We start from the raw sequence: 15,700 nt of genomic DNA on the forward strand, positions 1-15,700 counted from the left end.
TATAGAGAGGACTAGACACGCTAGCTAGCTAGTAAGCAAACGAAGGAAACAGAAGATCGTCATGAACATATATGCATATATACAGAGAGAAGTGATATCGACCACCTCTCCTTCTCCGAGAGATTGGTCGAACAACAAGTTCTCGTATATCTATCTGACACTACCGGCTACATATATACAATAATTATCTCTTACAAATGTAATCATACGGACTCAGGGTCCACATAGAATTCTCCGTCTTCAGGGATCACGTGGTCAAGAAAGAATGCCGCCAATTCCTCTTGAATTGCTCGCATGCGAACTGGTGCTAGGAGTTCATCCCGCTTCCGAAACATCTAATTTGAAGAAGGGGGTCAATACATATATATATATATATATATATATATATATAAATGAATGAAACTCAACACAAATGATGGTAATAGAATAAAATTGTGAATGTTGTTATTTACGTACTTCATATTGTTCGTTAGAGTACCCGCCCCGCTCACAGGTCGTGTGGCGGATGGACTCGCAGATGTAGTATCCACAGAAATCATTCCCTTGTTCCTGCCACAACCACTTTACAAGAAATAGAGGTCAATCAAACTGATAAGCAAGAATGCTAAATGGTATTGATGAAACTAGCGCTTGAATCACTAGGAGATGCGCGGAACATGCTACTATAGTACTTACTTTCGGGTGTCTAAATTCCAGCTCCTTCGGCAGTCCCGGAACTGTTTTGGTGAATTTTCTCCAAACCCTGCCGGACAAAGAAAACAATTACTTGATATCAGGAAATGAACAAAGTTGCTGATATGGTGGATAATGATCGATTTAACTTACTTCTTGAGGATTTCAGTCATGTCCGCATACTCCTTGGGATCTTTTCGTTTAGAGTCCAAGACGGTCACTACTCCCTGCTCAAGCTTAATCTCTAGGAGAATATAGTGGTAACTTCACACACATGCATAACTCATCAATTACATTACTATAACCTTGACTAATATATAAGGGAAACCGAATACGCACAAGACAGTAACACTCACCTGAAGTTGTAAGGAAAGAGTATTATATCTTTGTTTTGATTTATTACGAACGATCATAGCAAGCTGGCCTCGGTAGCTGCGGCATGAAGTTTAACCTGAGTTGCATCTATGAGATATGTGTTAATGAACCCAATATCACCGACTTGTCTTTTCTTCAATTCGACGATCTTCAATTTGCATAATATAGTGAGGATGATTATAAATACATGCAATGAAAGAGCTAAGCTATATAGAGAAACTTAATGACAGAAGTAGTACTACTTACAGACAGTAGCAGGCGACCGTTGTTTTATCGAGGGCCAATTGATTGAAGAACTGATAGAACTCCTCAAATGGAACAGGCAACAGATCAATTCCAACGAGGTCATGCTCCGGTTTAACTCTCGCATACAAAGTACTCCTCCCCCCAGAGTCTCTGCAGATTTTCAAGTACCAATCATGCAATCTTCGCATCATCGTTGATAGAGATCTTTCATCTTTGACGAGAGGCTTCCCGTACTCGTATCTTTGTATCTGCACGTCCATGGGTTCATAATGTACTTCGTCGGGCAGGTAATCTGCAAGATTGCTATAACCGGGCACCATCCTCGGATCATTATCGATGTTGTGGCTAGGCACCTTGAGCGGGGGGCACGATTGCTTCGCTTGTTCACCGAGCTGGGCAATTTGTTTCCCAGCTCGTCGTTCTTTTAGCCTTTGATCACTGATAGTACTTCCCGACCGCTCCGCTTCGGCAAATTCCTTTCCGATAATGCGGTCATAGTTTCCTTTCGGCGAATCAGACTTCGGTGGTTTTGTCAGGGCAGCCAGAGTGCGCTTCACTTTCACCCGATCTACCTTCTCCGGAGGTGGATGTTTCTTTGCTTTCACCCCTTCAAAGAATTTCTTCACTTCTTCTCGCGCGATCTCGGCGTTCTCCTCCTGGGTCCTCTCGTATGGTAACTTCTCTGGAGTCTTCAGAGAAGGACCGAATCTGTATGTCCTCCCGCCTCTGGTTGTACTGCTAGACGCCGACCGAGCAGACGTAGCGGTTGTCTTCTTTACTTGCTTAAGAGGCGGAGGAGAAGGACTACGACGCGCCGGAGCAGCTGGAGCCGCAGCAGGTCTCTTCCGCCCTTGCTGACGAGGCGGAGAAGGAGGAGGCTGGCTGCTCGGGCGCGTCGGCGCAGGCGGAGAAGGAGGCGGAGTGCCGCCGCGCGCCGGAGAAGGAGCCAGCCGAGGGCCCTGATCGTCACTCGCCGGAGGAGGAGGCGGTGGAGGCGGAGTGCCCTGACTCGCCGGAGGAGGAGGAGGAGGCGGTGGCATCCAGTTCGGAAGGTTGATGAGCTCCTTCCGCCATAGGCATGGAGTGTTCAGAGCAGACCCCAGCCGAGTCTCCCCTTCACCGGTAGGGTGGTCAAGCTGGAGGTCCTCAAATCCCTCCGTTATCTCATCCACCATCACCCTAGCATATCCTTCTGGAATCGGCCGGCAGTGAAAAGTTGCGCCGGGTTCAGTAGGAAAAACAGAGCCAACAGCCGCCTTGACCTTCAAATTCATCCATTGCGTCATAAGGTGGCAATTTTGAGACTCTGTTATAGCATCCACGGGATAGCTGGCAGGAGCCGTCAAGTCATGCTCCGGCTGAAGCAGCTCGGTGGAAGCCACGCTGCTTCTGCGCTGAGATGGCGGGGTAGCTTCGGGGGAGGCTTCGGCAGTACGTTTGCTGCGATTTGCTTCTCGTTCCTCTATCGCGTCTACCCTTGCTTGCAGCGCCTGCATTTGGGTCTACTGCACTTTTTTCCTCCTCTCATGGGATTTGTAACCGCCTGCGTCCGGAAACCCAACCTTCCACGGAATGGAGCCTGGCGTGCCTCATGTCCGTCCAGGGTGCTCAGGATTCCCGAGGGCCATTGTGAGCTCGTCGTTCTCTCTGTCTGGAAAGAACATCCCTTCCTGCGCTGCTTCGATATACTGCTTAAGCTTACTGACTGGTATGTCCATTTGATTGTTCGTCCAAATGCACTTCCCTGTTACAGGGTCCAGTGTTCCGCCAGCCCCGAAGAACCAAGTCCGGCAACGGTCTGGCCAGTTAATTGTCTCTGGTTCGATCCCTTTATGAACCAGATCATTCTCAGTCTTGGACCACTTAGGCCGGGCTACGAGGTAGCCACCTGACCCCGTGCGATGGTGAAGCTTCTTCTTCGCAGCATTTTGCTTGTTTGTCGCCGACATCTTCTTACTCTTTTCCGATGTCTTGTGGGCCACAAATGCGGGCCAGTGATCTCTGATATTCTCATATCTGCCCTTAAATTCTGGTGTCTCATTATTTTTGACAAACTTATTCAGCTCTTTCTTCCACCTCCTGAATAGTTCTGCCATCCTCTTCAGAGCAAAAGACTTGATTAATTTCTCTTTAACTGGGTTCTCTGGATTATCCTCAGGCGGTAGGGTGAAATTTGACTTCAGCTCAGTCCAAAGATCATTTTTCTGCATATCATTGACATAAGAGACCTCAGGGTCTTCTATAGCCGGCTTAAACCATTGCTGGATGCTTATCGGGATCTTGTCCCTAACCAGAACCCCGCACTGAGCAACAAATGCGCTCTTTGTCCGGGGGGGGGGGGGTTCAATAGGTTGGCCGTCGAGCGCGATTGCTATGATCTCAAACTTTTCATCCGAGCTCAACTTTTTCTTCGGGCCTCGTCTCTTTACCGAAGTTGTGCTCGATCCGGAGGGCTAGAAAAAAGAACAAAGACTTAATTAATATGTGTACATACCAAAACAATGAATGCATCAATCAGCTAGTCAGCATAGGCTTAACTAATATATATACCTGGCCGGACTCGGTTCGGTCACCGGAGCCGTCCTCATGTTCTTCTTCTTGCACCGGCATTAGGTCACCGTAGCCAGCTTGTTCACCCTGTCCTTCCAGACCATCGGTTTCGTTGAGAAACAACGAGATGGCATCACTTCCTTCTGCGATTATGTCCCTCAACAACGCTTCTTTTGTTGCTTCGTCTAGGGCGGTGTCCATAGTTTCTACAAATATTTACAACATGGCAATTATTATTCAAACATGATAGATGGATATATTAGTGCCAAACGTAGAACTAGCTACCTAATCATAGTAAGCTATCGGGAGGGGGTATATATCGACAACGACGACACTACATCTATGTCCCTCGACGACCCTCGTTCCCGATAAAAAAAAGAGGAAGAAGAAGAAAAATAAGAGGAGAAGAAAGAATAGAGGAGAAGATCTCCTCTATTCTTTCTTCTCCTCTTTTTTTCTTCTTCCTCTTCTTTTTTTATCCTCTTCTTCCTCTCATGTTCGATAGGATCGCCGAGGGGTCGGGAGGTTGCGTAGTGTCTCAGGATTCAACAAAACCATGTCTTCATCATTAGGCGAAAGTAACATGTGCATGATGGTACGAAGCTCTTCAAAGTTGTTCTGGAACGGACTCCCAGATAGGATAATCCGCCTTTTGGTACAAAGTTTAGCAAGAGCCTTCCGAATATCGCTATTTGGAAGGCCTTTGCTGAATTGGTACCAAAAGGCGGATTATTCTATCCGGGACTCCATTCCAAAACAACTTTGCAGAATTTCGTACCAACATGCCCTGGTTACTTCCGGCTAATGATGAAGGCATGGATTTCTTCAATACTTTGACACTAGGAAACCTCTCTCTACTTCCGGCTAATAAGAATAAGAAGAAGAAGAAGAAGAATAAGAAGAAGAAAAGAAGAAAAAAAAGAGGAGAAGAAGAAAGGAATAGTGGAGAAAAGAGAAAATAGAATATATTCTATTTTCTCTTCTTCTCCACTATTCCTTTTTTCTTCTCCTCTTCTTTTTCTTCTTTTTTCTTCTTCTTATTTATTTCTCCTCTTCTTTTCGGAAGAGGAAACCCTAAATAGCTAGCAAGTTTCGTGGGTGTGAGATACATGTGGCCTTCGGTGTCGGACACTACATCCACGTCCCACAAGTGACGTGGGCGTCGAAGCCCGCGCCACTTGTGGGATGTGGGTGTAGTGTCCGACACCGACGGTACATGTATCTCACACCGACGATACTTTCTATTTAGGGTTTCTCCTCTACCGCTCCTCGACCTCTCGACGACCCTCGTTCCCGATAAAATAAAGAGGAAGAAGAAGAAGAAAAAAGAAGAAAAGAAAGAATAGAGGAGAAGACTTCCTCTTCTTCCTCTCCTCTTCTTCTCCCTCTTCTTCCCCTTCTTTTTTCTTCTTCTTATTTATTTCTCCTCTTCTTCCTCTCCTCTTCTTCTTCTTATTTAGTTCTCTCGACCCCTCATCCCTCTCTCGACCCCTCGATGACCCTCGTCCCTAATAACATATTTTTTCTCCCCTCGACACCTCTCGACCTCTCGTCCCACTCTCGACCCCTCATCATCATCTATCACCCCCCTCGTTTTCTTTAGCATATATCCATGAACAAAATAGAGGAGAAGATCGAAGAAGAAAAAAGAAGCCTTCCTCTTCTTATTTTCCTTTCCAAACTCCTTCCTTTTCTTCTTTTTCTTCTTCTTCCTTCTTCCTCTTTTCTTCCTTTTCCTTATTTTACTTTTTCCTCTACACTAACCTAAAATCGATATCTACTAATTAACAACCTAAATAAAAAAATGAATACATATATGAAAAAAACATCATATAAAAAAAATTTGACATATTTAGCATATTCTGATCCATAGTTAAAAATTTTCAAATTTCATTCAAATGAAATTTGAATCGGATTCAAATAACTTGTTGAAAACCTATTCCAAACCTCTCAAAAAATTCTGAAATTTTGCCATCGCCTTTGTCTTGCATCAGTGCCTCACCACAAATTTTTTTAAAAAATTCCAAAAATGCCCAAAGCCATCTAGTATTTCATCAAACACCTTCTATATGGACAAAAAGATTCCTCCTGTTCCAAAAAATTCAGAAAAGTGGACAGCGCGTTGCTGCTGCTCCACTTCTCCTCTCCTCTACTTCTCCTCGGGCGCTCGGGGCCGGCGGAGCAGGGGCGGAGCAAGGGCGCAGGGGCGGAGCCGGGGCGCTCGGGCGGCGGCGACCATGGAGCAGGGGCGGAGCAAGGGCGCTCGGGCGGCGCAAGAGTGGCACTCGAGAGGGGGGCGGCGACGGCTGGAGTCCGGAGACGAGGACGGCCGGCTCGGGGACGCGGTGACGGGGACGGTAGCCGGGGCGGCGGGCGTGGGGCAAGGGGCCGGCGCGGGCGACGGCGAGGGCGGGACGGGGCGGTGCGCGTCGGGGCAGGAACGAGGGCGGCGGCGACGGGGGCGGGCCGTGGCGGCGCGCGTCGCGGGCGACGGCGACGATGGGGGCGGGGCGGCGTCGGGGCAGCCTGGCGGCGTCAGGGGCGACAACTGCAAGATGAGAATGAAAAATTTCAAAGTGTGGCCTTATATAGAAGAGGCTTTAGTCTCGGTTCGTGGCAGCAACCGGGACTAAAGGTGGGCATTAGTCCCGGTTGGTGCCACAAACCGAGACTAATGGCCTCTTTTCGGCAGCCCAAAGGGCGGGAAGCGAAGCCCATTGGTCCCGGTTGGTGGCACCAACCGGGACTAAAGGGGGGCAATGGTCACGGCTGGTGCCACCAACCGGGACCAATGCCACCTTTAGTCCCGGTTAGGGCCGCCAACCGGGACCAATACCCTTGTGCTGCCCCGCGCCCATAAGTTTAGTCCCACATCGCTAGTTGACAGCGCCCAACACCAGTTTATAAGCTCTGCTGCCTCCTCCCTCTCGAACTCCTCTGAACAGCAGGCCTATGGGCCTAATTTGACACTGCTTTGCCTGTGGGCCTATTGGGCCTTCTGCGGGCCTGAATCCTGGCCCATGTAGGGTTTCTAGTCGTATTCAGGCCGTGGAGGCCGAGTAGGTGGCATTTTTTTGGTTTTTTCTTTTTTATTTCTATATTTTTTTGGTTTTTTATTTTTTTATTTCTACTTAAAACTAAATACTTACAGTTTTTTAGTGATTTCTTTTTGCTTTTAGGTCACACAAATTATAAATTTTCTGTTAGTGCCATTAGTTTTAAATTTTAAATAGTTTAAATTTGAATTTCTAAAAATTTGTGTGAATCACTAGTTTATGAATAACTTTACTATAAAATTAGAATTTTTTTCTATTTATTTTTTATTTCTACTTAAAACTAATACTTACAGTTTTTTAGTGATTTCTTTTTGCTTTTAGGTCACAAAAATTATAAACTTTCTGTTAGTGCCATTTGTTTTAAATTTTAAATAGTTTAAATTTGAATTTTTAAAAATTTGTGTGAATCACTAGTTTATGAATAACTTTACTATAAAATTAGAATTTTTTTCTTCTTTGCTATTTATTTTTTATTTATACTTACAATTAAATACTTATAGTTTGATTTTAGGTCACACAAATTATATTCTTTTTGCTATTGAAGAATATTATAGTTTTATTTTAGTTGATCATAACATAATATTTTAATTGATTGTTTTTATTTTCATAAAAGTTTTATAGTTCATTCTGTTTGCTATTAATTCATTCTTTGAGCTAAATGACTCTGAAATTGGAAAGCATTTCAAAATGAACTTTGAAAAGGTTGAAAGTTGGCATGGTATCATCATTTCACCCACATAGCATGTTCCAAAAAGTAGAGAGGGTTACGACAAAAACTTGATGCACTTCGTGTACAAAATGGACAATCACTTTCGAAGTATCAAAGTTTCGAATCATAAGACATGAAAGCATTTCAAATGAACTCTGAAAAAGTTGAAAGTTGGGATGGTATCATAATTTCACCCACATAGCATTTGCTTATTGCGGGAGAAAGTCTTCACTTTTTCTTCGCTTGTGTCATTTGCTTATTGCGCCGTAACCATGGATAATCTTCATTGTTTATCAGGATGCTTGGGTCAGCCTTGACATTGAAGGGAGGAATTTCATGGAACTTTTCATAATCTTCAGACATGTCTGTCTTGCCGTCCACTCCCAGGATGTCCCTTTTTCCTGAAAGAACTATGTGGTGCTTTGGCTCATCGTATGATGTATTCGCTTCCTTATCTTTTCTTTTTCTCGGTTTGGTAGACATGTCCTTCACGTAGATAACCTGTGCCACATCATTGGCTAGGACGAACGGTTCGTCAGTGTACCCAAGATTTTTCAGATCCACTGTTGTCATTCCGTACTGTGGGTCTACCTGTACCCCGCCGCCTAACAGATTGACCCATTTGCACTTAAACAAAGGGACCTTAAAATCAGGTCCGTAGTCAAGTTCCCATATGTCCACTATGTAACCATAATATGTGTCCTTTCCGCTCTCGGTTGCTGCATCAAAGCGGACACCGCTGTTTTGGTTGGTGCTCTTTTGATCTTGGGCGATCGTGTAAAATGTAATCTCATTTATCTCGTATCCTTTGTAAGTCAATACAGTCAAAGATGGTCCCCTGGACAACAAGTACAACTCATCACAAACAGTGTTGTCACCTCTGAGACGTGTTTCCAACCAACTGCTGAAAGTCCTGATGTGTTCACATGTAATCCAGTCGTCGCACTGCTCCGGGTGTTTAGAGCGCAGACTGTTCTTGTGTTCATCGACATACGGGGTCACCAAGGTAGAGTTCTGTAGAACTGTGTAGTGTGCTTGAGACTAAGAATATCCGTCCCTGCATATTATTGAGTCTCTTCCCAGAGTGCCTTTTCCAGTCAGTCTCCCCTCATACCGCGATTTAGGGAGACTTATCTTCTTAAGGCCAGGAATGAAGTCAACACAAAACCCGATAACATCCTCTGTTTGATGGCCCATGGAGATGCTTCCTTCTGGCCTATCGCGGTTACGGACATATTTCTTTAGGACTCTCATGAACCTCTCAAAAGGGAACATATTGTGTAGAAATACGGGCCCCAGGATGACAATCTCGTCGACTAGATGAACTAGGACGTGCGTCATGATATTGAAGAAGGATGGTGGGAACACCAGCTCGAAACTGACAAGACATTGCGCCACATCACTCCTTAGCCTTGGTACGATTTCTGGATCGATCACCTTCTGAGAGATTGCATTGAGGAATGCACATAGCTTCACAATGGCTAATCGAACGTTTTCCGGTAGAAGCCCCCTCAATGCAACCGGAAGCAGTTGTGTCATAATCACGTGGCAGTCATGAGACTTTAGGTTCTGAAACTTTTTCTCTGGCATATTTATTATTCCCTTTATATTCGACGAGAAGCCAGTCGTGACCTTCATACTGAGCAGGCATTCAAAGAAGATTTCTTTCTCTTCTTTCGTAAGAGCGTAGCTGGCAGGACCTTTATACTGCTTCGGAGGCATGCCGTCTTTTTCGTGCAAACGTTGCAGGTCCTCTCGTGCCTCGGGTGTATCTTTTGTCTTCCCATACACGCCCAAGAAGCCTAGCAGGTTCACGCAAAGGTTCTTCGTCACGTGCATCACGTCGATTGAGGAGCGGACCTCTAGGTCTTTCCAGTAGGGTAGGTCCCAAAATATAGATTTCTTCTTCCACATGGGTGCGTGTCCCTCAGCGTCATTCGGAACAGCTAGTCCACCGGGACCCTTTCCAAAGATTACGTAGTGTAAATCATTGACCATAGCAAGCACGTGAACACCGGTGCGCATGGCGGGCTTCTTCCGGTGATCTGCCTCGCCTTTGAAATGCTTGCCTTTCTTTCGACATTGATGGTTGGTCGGAAGAAATCGACGATGGCCTAGGTACACATTCTTCCTGCATTTGTCCAGGTATATACTTTCAGTGTCATCTAAACAGTGTGTGCATGCGTGGTATCCTTTGTTTGTCTGTCCTGAAAGGTTACTGAGAGCGGGCCAATCGTTGATGGTCACGAACAGCAACGCCTTAAGGTTAAATTCCTCTTGTCTGTGCTCATCCCACGTACGTACACCGTTTCCATTCCACAGCTGTAAAAGTTCTTCAACTAATGGCCTTAGGTACACATCAATTTCGTTGCCGGGTTGCTTAGGGCCTTGGATGAGAACTGGCATCATAATGAACTTCCGCTTCATGCACATCCAAGGAGGAAGGTTATACATACATAGAGTCACGGGCCAGGTGCTGTGATTGCTGCTCTGCTCCCCGAAAGGATTAATGCCATCCGCGCTTAAAGCAATCCATACATTCCTTGGGTCCTTTGCAAACTCATCCCAGTACTTTCTCTCGATTTTTCTCCACTGCGACCCGTCAGCGGGTGCTCTCAACTTCACATCTTTCTTTCGGTTCTCACTGTGCCATCGCATCAACTCGGCATGCTCTTCGTTTCTGAACAGACGTTTCAACCGTGGTATTATAGGAGCATACCACATCACCTTCGCAGGAACCCTCTTCCTGAGGGGCTCGCCGTCAACATCACCAGGGTCATCTCGTCTGATCTTATACCGCAACGCACCGCATACCGGGCATGCGTTCAGATCCTTGTATGCACCGCGGTAGAGGATGCAGTCATTAGGGCATGCATGTATCTTCTCCACCTCCAATCCTAGAGGGCATACGACCTTCTTTGCTGCGTATGTACTGTCGGGCAATTCGTTATCGTTTGGAAGCTTCTTCTTCAATATTTTCAGTAGCTTCTCAAATCCTTTGTCAGCCACAGCATTATCTGCCTTCCACTGCAGCAATTCCAGTACGGTACCGAGCTTTGTGTTGCCATCTTCGCAATTGGGGTATAACCCTTTTTTGTGATCCTCTAACATGCGATCGAACTTCAGCTTCTCCTTTTGACTAATGCATTGCGTCCTTGCATCGACAATGACCCGGCGGAGATCATCATCATCGGGCACATCGTCTAGTTCCTCTTGGTCTTCAGCAGCTTCACCCGTGGCAGCATCATTGGGCACATCGTCTGGTTCCTCTTGATCTTCACCAGCTCCCCCCGTTGCAGCATCACCGTATTCAGGAGGCACATAGTTGTCATCGTACTCTTCTTCTTCGCCGTCTTCCATCATAACCCCTATTTCTCCGTGCCTCGTCCAAACATTATAGTGTGGCATGAAACCCTTGTAAAGCAGGTGGGAGTGAAGGATTTTCCGGTTAGAGTAAGACCTCATACTCCCACATTCAGTGCATGGACAACACGTAAAACCATTCTGCTTGTTTGCCTCAGCCGCATCGAGAAACTCATGCACGCCCTTAATGTACTCGCGGGTGTGTCTGTCACCGTACATCCATTGCCGGTTCATCTGCGTGCATTATATATAATTAAGTGTCCAAATTAATAGAAGTTCATCATCACATTAAAACCAAAGTGCATACATAGTTCTCATCTAACAACATATAGCTCTCCAGAACATCTAATTAATTAAACCATACATTGAAACTATGTAAAACATTTCAATGCGAAAACAAATGCGATCATAATCGCAACCAAGGTAACAATTGATCCAACGGCATAATGATACCAAGCCTCGGTATGAATGGCATATTTTTTAATCTTTCTAATCTTCAAGCGCATTGCATCCATCTTGATCTTGTGATCATTGATGACATCCGCAACATGCAACTCCAATATCATCTTCTCCTCCTCAATTTTTTTTATTTTTTCCTTCAACAAATTGTTTTCTTCTTCAACTAAATTTAACCTCTCGACAATAGGGTCGGTTGGCATTTCCGATTCACATACATCCTAGATAAATAAAATCTATGTCACGTTGGTCGGCATAATTTTCATAAACAATAAATGAACCAATAGTTATGAAGATAATATACATACCAAATCCGAATCATAGACAGGACGAGGGCCGACGGGGGCGGATACCAAAACCATCGCACTATATAAGATGCAATAATAAATGTAAGAAAATGATACAAGTATCTATCTAAACAGACAAGTAAGAATATTTTTCCTTTCAGAATGAAGATAAGAACAAAAGGCTCACCACGATGGTGTCGGTGATGAGATCAGCGCGGGTGATCGACGGCGGTGAAGACGGGGACGGGGCGTGACGGACCGCTAAATCTAGACAAATCTCGAGGAAAATGGAGTTTGGAGGTCGAGCTTCGAGAGGAGAAAGTTTAAGTAGTGTGGCTCGGGCATTCCATCGAACACCTCATGTGCATAGGAGGTGAGCTAGAGCACCACAAACCCCTCCCCTCGCCGGCCAAAGAAAAACAGAGCACTAGAGTGCTCTGCTCGCGGGCGAGGGTATATATAGGCACCTCATTGGTCCCGGTTTGTGGCAAGAACCGGGACTAAAGGGGAGCCTTTGGTCCCGGTTCAGGCCACCAACCGGGACCAATGGTGGTGGGCCAGGAGCGAGGCCCATTGGTCCCGGTTCGTCCCACCAACCGGGACCAAAAGGTCCAGACGAACCGGGACCAATGGCCCACGTGGCCCGGCCGACCCCCTGGGCTCACGAATCGGGACCAATGCCCACATTAGTCCCGGTTCTACACTGAACCGGGACTAATGGGCTGAGCCGGCCTGGACCATAGCCCTGTTTTCTACTAGTGAAAGTAGAACAATGCATATTAGTATTGAACCGAGCAAACATCTCCTGCGGGGCTGCCTGCTGTTTAACCATGAATTCCTGCTGCTGAAACAGGGCTTGCTGCATTTTCATGGCTTGCTCCTGTTGAAGTAGGGCATTGGCCTGAGCCTCCAGCCGCAACCTGGTTTCTTCCTGCCGCAACCTGCTTTTTTCCTCTAGGCGAGCCTACAATATGCCATCACAACAAGTTTACCATCATCGCAATGCAAAGAAGAAACCTGAAGGGAGATCAATGAAGCAAAACATACATGGAATTGATGCATCATGTGCAGCCCAGGCTCTGGGCGACGCTCAATAGCAGGACCTGAGCTCGACGTGGTAGCACGGAGGTCGGCAAGTTTTGGAATGTCCTTCTTACGGATGGAACCGTCACCAACATATAACCGTCCACGCTTCTTGCCTTGTCCTGACTTGAGGGAAACCGTAACATCAATGTCCTGTGAGGCTGGATCAGAGTCGGGCCCGTTGCACTCCTTGAACTTCCCACTATATGCATCAATCCTCAATCCAGCCCCTGGGTTGACCCACCCCCCTTCCGGTTTATTTGACTTGCGGGAGAGACATAATCCCGTGAAGGTATTGAGCGGCTCTTCACCCTCACCTCTCTCCCTATTCTGCAATAGAAGCAATAATATCCATAAGGGCACAAGTGGAGAAGTTCATAAGCCAAATATATTATTACCTTCTTCTGCACGTAAGCATGGAGGTTGAGGTTGCCTTGAAGGTGTACCGGACCACCCATCAAGGCACGTCGCTCCGAAGCTGCTCTGTATGTGGCCCTCCACTCTGGGTTTATCCACCTGGATATGATTTGCTGGTAGCAAGGAATCTTGTTGTTGCACCACGGGGGAACCGCCTGAAGTATGTCAAATACATCCAACTTAGGAATGAAACTAAGTTGTTTTAATCGAGGCAATCACAAGTAATTAAATGGAAACTACCTTCATGTACATGGAACGGGTGAGATGCACTCTCCGGGCTAGCGGCTTTTTAAGAAGCATCTTGCGTTCATGCGCGAAATACTTGACCACGGCATTGACGCTAGCCTCGTAAGGCATGTCTTGGACAATCTTCTTGGCAATCTCCTCCACGACCTCATTAGCTTCATCCTCCATACCCTCAACGCAAGTAAAGAAGTCCTACCAAAGTGCATAAATTCGCATAAGACAATTATCAATGCAATGATTTGGAATATTGGCAAAGAAATAACTAAGAAAATTGACAAAGAATTTTACCCAAAAATCGTTGACCACCCGCTCAGCAGCACTGCGGTACTCCCTGTCCCAATTGTCTTTCGTATCTGGAGCGCGTCTCCAGTGCTCCCAAGACCAAGCTGGCTCCTCCTCACCGTCTCCTATGGGAAGTAGGCCGGGGTAATAATGCCTACAAAGACATCCAATGATGGTGCTTGGCTGTCGTGGCGGGATTGTGTCTTCTGGAATAACCACCAAGGCCCTGCACAATGGAAAGGCAAGTAAGTTAGTATCTGCAAAAAACTTGAATGTAAAGACATAGTTAAGAGTCCACAGAAGCACTTACCTCACACCAACAGGTTTAACAATGATCCCCTTATGTGGATATGGTCGCGAAGGGAGCGTGGACACCCCACGCAACCAGATTTTGGTCTCCTGAGGAACCGGCCATTCCATGTCCTTTGCCGATTCCTCCACCTCATACTCTCCCTCCTCCAACTCCTCCTCCTGCACATGTTAGTCGATCCAAAAAGTTTACTTAATATCCTGGAAGACAGAGATCCTCACCTCACGTCGGTGCTACGTGCTATGTGGGCTGAGGATAATTGGCCATGAGCAATTTAGTTGGAGGTGTCCCTGGGAGTCTTCTTCCTCCAAACTGACGAAGTTGACAAGAACATCGAGTACCTGTTATATATATGTACTCATTAAAAGCTTTTACTCTGGATGCAAGTTTTTCTTGCTGCCCTGAGTGAAAGCTTTTATTAACTAAAAAGTACTCTGTTATTGTATCTATCACGGCTGCAAATTGGCAGAATTTAATTTCTTCTGAATTTTTACAAATTTCTGGAACTCACAAAAAATTGATTATGCGAGACAGTGAATCAAAATACTAATTTGACAGTGTCAAACTACGCATATTTGTATTAGAACATATACAACAGTGACCATATCTGTTGGTCGGGTAGCTACTTGACCATGGTAATGCTATAAAGCCTTGTACAGTTTTTATTTTCGGTTCGTACAACATTGTACAGTTTCTATTTCTTCAGTGGTATCAGGCCTCGCTTGGTAGCTTTGTTCAGATACGTTTGAGACCCAGCACAACACGAACACAGATGAGGGATAGGAGTTGAGGAGCGCTACCTTGGGCCTCGATGCGTGGTGGCGACCATCGACGAAGCAGAAGAGTTGAAGAGGACGGCGGTGCAGGTGGCCGGCAGCGTCGGAGTCTAAGAGGAACGGGGCGGCGACGCCTGAGGAGAAGGTGCTCGGGGCGCCAGTGTCGGTGAGCTCGGGCCGGGCAGAGACGTTCCCGGCGTTCTTCTCCTCCTCGCCGAGCACCTTGCCGCCGGAGGAGGCCCGACGACCTCAACCCTAGCGAACGGGGGACGGGGGCCGGCGGGCATGCTCGGGGGAGGAAAAGCGCGATGTGTGGGGTGGGCGCGGGGGAGATCTGGAGGAGAGGAACGGCGCGGGAGGAGGGGCGGCGCGGCGGCCGGTGGGTGGGTGGGCGGAGACGGCGGAGCGGGCACAGAGGATTTCGGCGGCGCGGGGAATGGGGGGGAAACATAGTGAGCTTGTGGATTTGGGGGGATTTCAGCCGGCGCGGGGAGAGGATTTCAGCTTCGCGCGTGATTTTTGCTAAGTCCCGCGCCTTCGTGAAAATGTAAGCCGTGTGTCAAGTAGTGTTACACGGTTTACATTCTTATTTCATTCCAACTATTTTCTTTGTTTTACTTTACTTTTTTTTTCTTTCATATTTTTTGGTATTTTCTTTTCTTAACCGGTTGGACCGGTCGGCTTTTCTAAAAGCCGGTCAAACCGGTCTATCTCTGTTTTGTCCGCAGACAAACCCTATCGGGCGCCACCACTCCCCTCCACTACCACACTTATCTGGCCGTGCCGCAGCGACGCCGCCCCTCCCTCGTCGCGATCTACACTTCTGTCATGTGTTCTTTCGACCCTCCCTCACACGGTTTTCAGATATGAGC

General features: G+C 46.6%; 1 protein-coding gene across 1 annotated transcript; it reads right to left on the reverse strand.

Annotated features, from left to right (window-relative positions):
• Positions 1 to 9,339: 9,339 nt before the first annotated feature.
• LOC125542465 lies at positions 9,340 to 11,205 on the reverse strand (the record flags this gene model as incomplete). The annotated part of the gene is made up of 2 exons (XM_048705511.1): positions 10,145 to 11,205; positions 9,340 to 9,742 (listed from the first exon to the last, which is right to left on the reverse strand). Coding segments are annotated over exons 1-2 (1,464 nt in total), but the record flags the coding sequence as incomplete, so codon positions are not given.
• Positions 11,206 to 15,700: the final 4,495 nt, after the last annotated feature.

The sequence above is a fragment of the Triticum urartu genome, chromosome 3 (assembly GCF_003073215.2).
Source record: "Triticum urartu cultivar G1812 chromosome 3, Tu2.1, whole genome shotgun sequence".
In the NCBI taxonomy this organism is placed as follows: Eukaryota; Viridiplantae; Streptophyta; class Magnoliopsida; order Poales; family Poaceae; genus Triticum; species Triticum urartu.